This window comes from Pempheris klunzingeri, chromosome 3 (assembly GCF_042242105.1).
Source record: "Pempheris klunzingeri isolate RE-2024b chromosome 3, fPemKlu1.hap1, whole genome shotgun sequence".
Taxonomy (NCBI): domain Eukaryota; kingdom Metazoa; phylum Chordata; class Actinopteri; order Acropomatiformes; family Pempheridae; genus Pempheris; species Pempheris klunzingeri.
Window position 1 is genome coordinate 20165909 of NC_092014.1, and position 10835 is coordinate 20176743.

Here is a 10835-nt window from a genome sequence, read left to right on the forward strand (position 1 = left end):
AGTGGTGGATGTTTCCGTTTAGTAACATTAAAAGTGCCCAGGAAAATTATATGCATTAAGTCTCAGTTAATATTATTTTTATCAACTGATTTTTTTACACACCACTACTAATTTATAGTATTATCTATTGATATAATCAGCTATAGTTTATGCATTGTCTGATACCTTTAACTGTATATTCTATATTATATTTACACTGTATTTATAGTTTAAATACACTGTGTTTTTTTTAATATGTAATATTTACATATTCATCATCATGTTAAATATAATCTAAATATACTATAATATGCACTATGGGTAGACATGAATACATGCATATACATGTCCATCCACTTCATGTAGCCTAAATACAGTCGTCCATTACATTAATCATTCATAATGCATTCCATTGCTCTTTGCACTAGTTTATACAATCTACAGAAACAGTACGACTCGCATATTCATGTTTATTTATATAAACGAACGGAATCACGTCCCTTGTATGTAAACACACAGTAGGCCAATGAATCTGATTCTCCCCACAGTAGTGTTGGCCTGCTGCACTCACGCACAGTGCAGTCCCTCTGTGTAGTGACAGTGGATTATGTATTATTGAACGCTCGGCCGTATGTTTTATTCACAGAAAAAGAGGCGAGTCTGGATCCCTCCGCGTCTACTGGAAGACACTGCAGTCACGTGACCAGAAACGTCAACAACGAAATGGCAGCCTCCTGTTTTTTAAATTAACACAAGGTCCAAGCTGGCAAAGGAGCGCTTCGTGTGTTGTTGTTTTAACCCAGGAATCTCATTTCCGAGACCAAACCACCGGGTGTGTATTCAGCATTTCTCTGGCTTCGTGTGGGGGGACTTTATGGTTAGCTAGCGGCGGGTAACGGGGGCTAACGCTCCGTCTCCTGGCGGCTCGGACGGATGTTGACTGTTTTCAAATGAAGGGACTTGCTGGTCGCCTCACGCCTGTGTCTGCTTCGTGCTGATGCGACACCAAAACCGAGATGAAAGCGTCGACTGAGAGCTGCACAGTTAGCGAATAAAATTAGCAACTTTACAAATACCCCACCAGCGTGCTACCACACCCACGGGCTACTAAAATCACGGATACCCACTGACTGAATTAGTTATTGTGTGTTATGGTTGGCCTGGGATGTGTGAATAATAAAGAAATCGGCCGACCGCTTAAACCCAAGCTCTGTGGCTTTGTTTCTTATTATTTGCCCTACGCAAATGTTCAATGTTATCGTATGTAGTTAGCTAGCTAGCTAGCTAGCAGGAGAAACACCCAATACGACTGATTTATCTAACGCGAACTTGTAAACAACAATCGTATGCCAAGTGTTCAGCCAATAGGAGAGCTCATCGGTGAGAAATACTGCTCCGTGATTGGTCGGCTGGTGGTCTTGGATAATGATAGTAAATTCACAACTGCACAGTATCCTCAGGCCTTTGTTTTAGGAAACGGGCCACAGCCAGTCTATTCTTTTAATATTTAACTCCTGTAAGAGTTGCTCAGTCAGCATGTTACAGCAGGTTAATGATCCAGGTGTGGCCTGTGACTTTGAGCTCCACGTTAATAGGTTGGTAGGCTCTGGCTACAGTCAGTCAGTGTCCAGCTACGGTCACCTGAAGTCAACATGGCCTCCCAAAAGTCAGGTAATCTATGGATAGTCAGGGTGGGCTTGAGAAATGAAAGATAAGGGAATGTCTCAACGCTTATTTCAGATTCTTAGCTGTTTTGTAGCTGTGCAGTATCAGGATATATGACTTAAATTTTATGTCTTTAATGAATTCTGTTGTGTCTCCATTCAGGCACAGCCATGTCTCCAAAGATCACAGGAGAGTTGCTCAGACATCTTCGCCAGGCGATGAGGAATTGTAAATACTTCTCTGAGCCCATACAGGCTTACATAATCCCTTCTGGAGATGCACATCAAGTGAGTGAGATCACACACAACATACATATAATGCATTTATTATATGACTAAAGTTACCCCTTAACACAAACTAAGACACACATGCACACGCTCACAGTGGTGTGCTGCTCCTCCTGCCTATTTTGCTTTTACTGTGTGTCCTGATTCACTTTTATTCGCCTCACCTGACCTTCGTAATTAATTGTAGCCCTTTGCTCCCTGCTCCTCCCTTTTCCCTCTCTGTGTGCAAGACGTGATGTGAGAAGAGCAGCAAAGGTGGCATTTAAAATGTCTTACTGGTGATGGCCACTTCACACTGATTGTGGTAATGAAGCTGATCTCTCTCTCTCTCTCTCTCTCTCTCTCTCTCTCTCTCTCTCTCTCTGTCCCTATGCCTTTCAGAGTGAATACATTGCACCGTGTGACTGCAGACGTGAATTTATCTGTGGATTTAGTGGCTCAGCAGGTATGCTTTGCTTGTGCATGAGTGACAGTGTGGATGCAAGTGTATTTTTTTTAAGCTAAAAAGTCATCCTGAGTTCAAATCTTAGATGGACAGCCCAGCTCATTTAATCTCATGTTCAGTTTAGTTCACTGCTGTAATTTCAGAGGCATGTACAGTACATCTGGCTCTTGTGAACTGACTGAACTGCTTCTGACCCAGCATCTTACTTTACAAGCACAACTGTCACAGCAGCTGAAAAACAGACAGGAATAGACCATTGTATCACCATTCCTGTATCAGTTTTCTTGCATACTTGCATTTTCAGCCATTGTACTAAGTGGGCCCAACAAAGCATCTGTAGTTGGAAATGTTAAATCTGCCTTATATTTTGTAATGTGCAGGCACAGCCATCGTCACAGAGCAGCATGCTGCCATGTGGACTGATGGGCGATATTTCCTCCAGGCCAGTCAGCAGATGGACAGCAACTGGACCCTCATGAAGATGGGTAATGCTGCTTGATGTTTCTGTTGTACATGATAAATGCCTTTTAGTAATTTCATGTGAACTTTCACTTTTTGGAGCCAGTCCCTTAGTGTGAGACTGTTGCCAAAGCACTGATCATAAGACATGAATCATAGTCAGTCTGTCAGAATGTTTTGACCAAATTTGAGAATAAAATCCATTTTGTTATTTTATGATCATATCAAGGATTGAAGGAGACGCCATCTCAGGAGGACTGGCTGATCAGCGTCCTGCCAGAGAACTCCAAAGTGGGAGTAGATCCTTGGATTATCGCTGCTGGTAGGTTGCTTAGTGGATCTAGGAGGGCAGGACACACAATGACAGTTGGAGTACTATGAACATGGAACTCTTCCTAGAGAACAACAAGAAATATGACAAAAATCTTATATCTTGGAGGTTTAAATTTACATTATACAAAGTAGAAACCCTCAAACACAGCAGCTGTACAGAGTGCACTGAATTTTGCCTTGCAAGCAGGACACTGAACTTCAGTCTCCTGCTTGACCTACAGGCATCCAGACTTCAGGCTCCAGTATTTCTGCTCACATTGCACAATAAGAGGAAAATGAATACCCTTTTAGATGAGTGTGTTCATGCTGTGGTAATGCTTATGGTTTTTGCTCCATGCAGAGTCTGGTCGTCGTGTTGTTACTAATAATTGCACATCTTAACACAATCTTTTGATATTATGTTTCAGATCAGTGGAAGAACATGTCCAAGGCGCTGACCAGTGCAGGCCACTCTCTGGTTGCAGTGCAGGATAACCTAATCGATGCAATCTGGACAGACCGCCCAGAAAGACCCAGCACACAGCTGCGTACCCTGGGATTAGAATACACCGGTCAGTACAACACTGGATTAACACCATCATTTCATACACAGTTACTTTACACACAGAAGCGTATTAGGGTTTTGTTTTAGAGTAGAATAGAAATACTAAAATCATGCAACACTTTTAGAAGTCCCACCAGAAGCTTTAGTTAATCCTTAACATTAAAGAATTAATTTATTATGAGCAGAAACACTGTTAATTTGGATTAGGTTTTATAATTTTTTTATTTTTTGTTTCCAAGCTACACAGAATAATGGTTCCAGTCCGCTGTATCTGGACATAAAGGTTTCTGAGGAAAGTGGCTTCAGTGCCATGTTATGTGAATGATCATTGCTGTCATCCATCCTAGGTATGTCCTGGCAAGACAAGATCACAGCGCTGCGAGCCAAGATGACTGAGAGGAAGATCACCTGGTTTGTAGCCACGGCGCTGGACGAGATCGCATGTACGGTTAATTTTCCAGAAATACACATTAGTGTAATTACTTTTGCCAAGAAGGTCATTAAACACAGTAATGGAAGTGTTGAGATTTACTTATTTTACTGAAACCAACCATGTGTAGCATTTTAGAATTTCAGACAGAAGCACCTTCAGTGGTGCTATAAAAGGAAAAAATCAGTGTGACAGACAGCAAATGCATGTCTGTGAAGATGTAGTGGCACAAAGTGGAGATGTGTTTGTTAAACCATACAGTTTATTACGCCTCGGGCTTCACGTGGAGATATTGCACAAGTTTCGGGGGTGAAACATGTTCGCTCAGGTTGATTTATCAGCCCAAGGCCAAAAGTTAAGGCCCAGGGGACAAAAGAGTAAAGAGCATTTTTGAGAACCTCTTTCTTCGATGTACAGAGTTGGTCACATTAGGTTGTACAAGATGTTAGTTATTGCTGTGTAAAACAAGCAGCAGCCATACCCAACATCACTTCTGTTACGCAAGTCCGTTTCGATACATGATCACGATCCAAGGACCCAGGGATGCACGGGTGTCCCTCTAGATGCCTGTTTGAGCACCTCGTTCACCGCGCCTAATGAGCTCTTGTTTCTGATTGTTTGGTCTGAGAGTTCGTGTTAATTAGAGTGATGCTGATTTTGATTGTCATCAGGTAGCCTTCAGACAAGGAGGGTTTCAATGGGCATTAAATTGAAGGGGATTTGCTCAGGCATCCACAAAGGATGAGTGACAGTCCAATAATAACACTCGTATCTAACACCAACCAGATTGCACTGAGGTTTCACTTGAGACATACAGTGGTTTTGAAATGGATTTTAAGGTAATTAAACTGTTGTTTTCACTGTTTGCATGGACGGCCCAAAATAGGACAGATGGTAAAGTTGCTGTTGACGCTCACTGTCATTACGGGATGACACTAATTTTTTTTTTTAGATTTTTTCAAAGTCATTAAAACATAATGTTCTATTTTTTCCTTTTCACAGGGCTTTTTAACCTCCGTGGTGCAGACATCGAGTACAACCCAGTTTTCTTCGCATATGCCATTGTGGGGATGAACACAATAAGGTAAGATATATAATTAATTCAGCAACATATTAACTCAGTGTCCCACTAATCAGCTTAATGCTACTGACTGATATCAAGGGCTACAGGAATAAAGGGTGGTGATGAATCATGAGCATTTGTTAAACTCAGTATACAGACCACAGGATGAACACACAGTCCAGCAGCAATATAGAAAAAGTACAATTTAAAAGTATATTTGAAGTATTGAAGCTTTCATCATTTTCTTTTCTGTATTATTTTAATGAAAGAAATTTCATGTGAAGGAGTTAATTGTAGACAGCAGTGAGTAATGATATGACAAATTTAAAGGAAAATAGCTGGGCCGAACACGATTAATGAATGTCGAATGTTTTCCTCCTGACTTTACGCCTCCACTGAGCTTCCCTTTCCTCTGTGCAGGCTTTTTGCGGATCTGAAGCGTCTCTCTGATCCCATGCTGAGAGACCACCTGCAGCTGGACTCCCCCAGCAAGCCTGAGCTCAGCATCCACACATTCCCGTACGAGTCGGTCTACACTGAGCTCCAGGCCATCTGTGCGGCACAAGGCCCCAAGGACAAAGCGTGGATCTGTGACAAGGCCAGTTGTGCTCTCACACAGGTCATCCCCAAGGTGAGAGCGCATGTAGAGGCAGCTAATTATCTCTGGTGTTTTTCTGGTTCGTCATCTGTATCCCTGCACGTATTGTTTCCTGCAGTTGGTTCACTATGTTCCTGCTAATTTCCCTTGTCTTGTTCTCTCATGCCTAGACATAATACAAAGAAAGTTTTCTTCTTATATGTCTCATTAAACCAGACACATTCTGTTGTGTTTGATCATTTAGCCTAGACCCCTCCTTGTTAATTTGCTGAACAGTCCGTTAAGGCAGAGAGGGTTTTAATCCTCTTGACAGTTGATGCAATACATTGCTTGAAATATTTTTAATAAAGAAATTTACAGCATCTTAATTATTTTATTTATTTTAAGGTGACACCAGCTACCTTACAAACTGTAAATGTTTCTTCTTGATCTATTTCAGGCCCACAGGACTTCAATTCCCTACACCCCACTCTGCCTCGCCAAGGCTGTGAAGAACCCCACGGAGATTCAAGGCATGAAAATGGCCCATGTAAGAACCTTTGAACTGCCTGTGTATATCTCCTGATCACCAAGTTTACGGCATCTTCATAAACTGCCTGATTGCCCTAACAGAGAAAGTATTACATCTTCTGATCCCCCCAACAGATCAAGGACGCCGTTGCCCTCTGTGAACTCTTTGCCTGGTTGGAAAAAGAGGTATTTTTATTATTTTTCTGAGGGCATCCATTTTTAGATTCATAGGAGAAAAGAGGAGATTCCCCCAAGTCTGTATTCACAGTTGCTAATAAAAGTTTTGTAGTCTAGAAAAAACATCTCTGATTTTTTTCTTGTTTTAGAATTACTATTATCTCAAATTCATGCTTAATTAATTATCACTTTCATTCCCAAAATTACAATATGTGTTCTTTACACCAAAACCAAAAGTTGTATTCTCGGAAACAAGTCTTACGGTTACAGAAAGTCATATATCTGTGTGAATGTGGGAACCCTGTTTATTTTAACTTATTCCGCATTACTTCATGCTGCGGTTATTGTTTTATAGATTCCAAAAGGCACAGTGACGGAAATCTCTGCTGCTGATAAGGCTGAAGAATTACGCAGGTGAGGTTTTTTTCATTGATGCTTTACAGTCCGCATTTGTTCTCATTTGATCAACAAGCTCATCCAGTTAAACTTCATGTCAACTTTCATGCTTAAAATATGCTGCTCCAACTGTGCTGTGATAGTGACTAATCTGCAGTCATATCGCCCTCTACTGGACGTGGCAATGTAGCAAAATGTCTACTGAACACCTTAAAATGAGAATGCTTTGTTCATTCTCAAAGTGTTTTATTCTCTCATTGTGCTGCCCTTTTAGCAGCAGTAATATTTCACTCAAAAAGTATAATATTATTATTAGAATATTGTTTTTTTCTCCATTTAGTTTTTGTGATTAAAATAAGCTCATACAGTACGTGTCACTGAAGAGACGCTAAAACATTTCGATGTACCTGTAATCAAAATGTGAGCATCTCTGTGTGAGAATGTTCTGTGTCTTTTCCAGTCAACAGAAAGACTTTGTTGGCCTCAGTTTCCCCACAATCTCCAGTGTTGGTCCAAATGGAGCAATCATACACTACAGGTCAGTTGGCTGCTGATGCAGAATGTCTGTTTAATGTGTGTCTATATGTACTTTTTAAATAACGGGGAACTAAGCCTTTATCCATGACTTTTTTTCTTATTCCTTCAGACCACTGCCTGAAACCAACAGAACGCTCACCATGAATGAAGTTTACCTGATCGATTCCGGGGCTCAATATGTGTAAACAAGATAATTATTCCACACATCAATTGTCAATCAATTGTGTCTGGTGTCGGCGTGATTAGTACTGTATGTCTTAATTTAGACAGTCATCATCTTCGTGCCAGTTACTACCAACAGCACAGATAACACAGGAGCAGTTGTGGGGTTTTTTTGTGCGTCACTCGCATTAATCTGCATCCATGTTCTGTTTTTGGCAGTGATGGAACCACAGATGTCACACGCACCATGCACTTTGGGACACCGTCTGCTTTTGAGAAGGTACATTTTTACCCTTGTGCTCTGTTTTCACTGTCAAAATAAATCCAATCTCAGGTTAGGGTTTAATTGAGTCTTAGGGTTGAATTGGCTATTTGGATAATTCTCATTTTCAACATGTAAAAACTGAACTAAATCAATGCAGGTGCATTTATCAAGTGTTGATTGTGTTGTTTCTCTTTTCCTGTAGGAATGCTTTACCTACGTACTAAAGGGACACATTGCTGTCAGTGCTGCGGTTTTCCCCAATGGAACAAAAGGTGCTGTCCTCTCGACTCTCTCGTGCTCTTGACTCGCGGGTTATCTTACACTGAAAACAATATACTGCTATCTTTAACTACTAACATTGCATTGTAACGTCAGAACATGTTCCGCATTGACGAACAGTAAGACTTTGTTGACTATAGATGCAGACCAAAAAAAAAAAAAAAAAACCTTTTGGCAAATTAGTAACTAATCCTGTAAAGTCAGAAATCTGAGACAGTGTCAGTCAGACACAGTGGGCTGCTGTTAAAGTTTAAGCCAGTATAATTATATTATGGAGAAACTCAACCTTCAATTATAGCATTCCCATGAGGCCAATTCATTTTTAACACCAGGAACACAGGTACAAGAATCAGTGTGTCAAGTTTCAGTAAAATCTGAGAAAAGCTTCACCACATTACATCTGACGGAGGGAAACGGGGTAAATCACAGCCATCTCCTGCTTTTAATGGGAGAAAAACTGATGCCTTTTTAGTGTATGACTTTAAACAAGGTGTTATCTCTCTCTCTAACCCTCCGTTTCCTCCTCAGGCCACCTGTTGGATTCGTTTGCCCGTGCAGCCCTGTGGGATTCGGGGCTGGACTACCTTCACGGTACGGGCCACGGCGTGGGCTGCTTCCTCAACGTCCACGAGGGGCCCTGTGGGATCAGCTACAAGACCTTCGCTGATGAACCTCTGGAGGCCGGCATGATCGTCAGTGATGGTATGGCAGGTGGCAGGGAGGGGAGCCTCAGTGCAAATGTCACATAACTTAGATAAGTTAGACAAGATAAGTCCGACCACAGGCCACATACCAAACGGTTGCCAGCTCCACAACACAAGGTCGTGATTAAGGAAATCGCAATTGGCCTTAGGCTACAGGAATGAACAGACTGGTTTTGTTTGTATGGCACAGCTGCTTCCTTCTTCCGACTTCCGTCTTCACTATGATTTGTATGGCTATTTATCCATTTGTCATGCTGGAAGTCAATAAAAGTGGAAGAAATTGTAGAAATTCAGAATTTGAACACAAATACATTTTTAGGTCCTCTAAAATTGTATAATTTTGTCTTCTGTGGGTTTGATTATGTTCATGATTTTCATCTCATTTCTCCTCCTTGTCCGTAGAACCTGGGTACTATGAAGATGGATCTTTTGGCATTCGTATTGAAAACGTGGTCCTTGTTATACCAGCTAAGCCCAAAGTAGGTCCTGCAACTGAAAACTCGGACTGATGAAAATTTCAAAATGCAGAGTAGAGCTAAAGTGTGCTGTTCAATCTCAGATTTCTCAGAAGCTTAATGCTGTCGAAGAAGTGACTCTACGACATTATTGGTAATTATCAGTTTTAAATACAAGAAAAATCACAGTGTTTTTGTTCTCCTGTCCGTCTGTGTTCAGTACAACTACAGAAACAGAGGTAGTCTGACATTTGAGCCCCTCACTCTGGTCCCTGTTCAAGTCAAGATGATGAACACAGAGCTGCTCACTCAGAAGGAGGTAAGGAATATCCAGTGTGTTGTGTAGAATTTCTTAAATTAGCAAGGAAAAGTTCACTCTTAAAAACATCAAAGGCAGGCTACTTAACAAGAGCCACAGAAGAAATGTGAGAAATATTAAAATCATGACCTATGAATGTCCTCTAATATTCTCAGCTACTTTATGCATTACTGTTCATGGTTTGACGGCTCTTGGTCGGCCTCTCTCCTCTGTCCTGCAGCGGGATTGGGTGAACGAGTACCACAGGACGTGCCGTGAGGTGGTTGGAGCAGAGCTGGAGAGGCAGGGCAGGAAGGAGGCACTGGAGTGGCTGATCAGAGAGACCCAGCCAATCGTCTGAGGACTGACTCTTGTGTAATCTGATCCTTTTGCCCAGGAGTACCGATTAATCGATTGCTCTGCAGTGATAATCGTTTGTATTTTTCTCATTTTTCTCTGTGTCTCACACTCGGCTTCTTTTGTAAAGCACATCGTATCAGCAGTTTTATTAAAGATGAGTAAAAAAAAAAAAAAATCAAGAAAGAACTTTCCTGTATAGTGTTGAAACTATCCTAATATGCATTTACAAGAGAAATCCACAATAACAGTTTTATACATATACATGATTATTAGGCCTCTAAAAAAAACAGTAGCATAATCCTGTACTTACATTTTGCACCACTTCTATTAAATGTGCCCTGTTGAGTGCTCTGTTTATATTTTAGTGTTTCTTACCAAAATGTGTAATGTTTATCCTTGAGGCTTTATGAAAGTGGAACAGCCAACACCATGGCAGGAATGTGGCCCAGTTTGCCACATGCACGTGATACAAACAAAACCGGGACCAAAAACTCCACAGGGTAGCTTAAAGTCCTGCATTCATCTTTCAGGGACAGTTCACTGTTGCTTCTATTGATGCCAAAAGATGAATCTCCTTTAAGTAACAGTGCAGGTGCATGGTCCAATATCAGTTGCACATCATTATTAATGCTTCTTTTCACGCACATCTTTTGGCATTCTCTAAACACTGGTTACACACTGTCAATCTTTAAAGGTGTACAGCAGTAACTTTGAGTTTTACATTTATAAGACCGACAAGAGACAAATTAAAACAAAGACTGGTAAAAATTGAAGCAACATTAGACAAAATATCTTCAATTTTTGTTGCTTGTGCAGGCCAAGCTTTCGAATACTGGATCCTACATTTCCCATACTGCAACTTAATCGATCAGGCCCCTTTTTGACACTA

General features: G+C 41.0%; 1 protein-coding gene across 3 annotated transcripts; it reads left to right on the top strand.

Annotated features, from left to right (window-relative positions):
• The first annotated feature begins 688 nt into the window (after positions 1-688).
• xpnpep1 (X-prolyl aminopeptidase (aminopeptidase P) 1, soluble) lies at positions 689-10303 on the top strand. 3 transcript variants are annotated; one of them, XM_070856497.1, is made up of 20 exons: positions 689-811; positions 1807-1931; positions 2313-2376; positions 2757-2861; positions 3065-3157; positions 3576-3719; positions 4060-4155; positions 5145-5226; positions 5626-5836; positions 6243-6332; positions 6449-6499; positions 6846-6904; positions 7347-7424; positions 7533-7604; positions 7805-7865; positions 8053-8122; positions 8658-8831; positions 9236-9312; positions 9509-9607; positions 9828-10303. In XM_070856497.1, exons 2-20 carry the CDS (start codon positions 1815-1817, stop codon positions 9945-9947), a joined length of 1863 nt encoding a protein of 620 aa, XP_070712598.1. In that variant the 5' UTR covers positions 689-811; positions 1807-1814; the 3' UTR covers positions 9948-10303. The 3 variants fall into 3 exon arrangements, with proteins under 3 accessions (XP_070712598.1, XP_070712597.1, XP_070712599.1); XM_070856496.1 differs by lacking the exon at positions 689-811 and adding an exon at positions 1536-1650; XM_070856498.1 differs by lacking the exons at positions 689-811; positions 1807-1931; positions 2313-2376 and adding an exon at positions 2152-2235.
• The last annotated feature ends 532 nt before the right edge of the window (positions 10304-10835 follow it).

Excerpts from the sequence above, each read along its gene's own strand:
- xpnpep1 (XM_070856496.1), top strand. Across the intron at positions 1,932-2,312 it reads CTTCTGGAGATGCACATCAA|AGTGAATACATTGCACCGTG; the intron begins GTGAGTGAGATC and ends TATGCCTTTCAG. Across the intron at positions 2,377-2,756 it reads TGGATTTAGTGGCTCAGCAG|GCACAGCCATCGTCACAGAG; the intron begins GTATGCTTTGCT and ends TGTAATGTGCAG.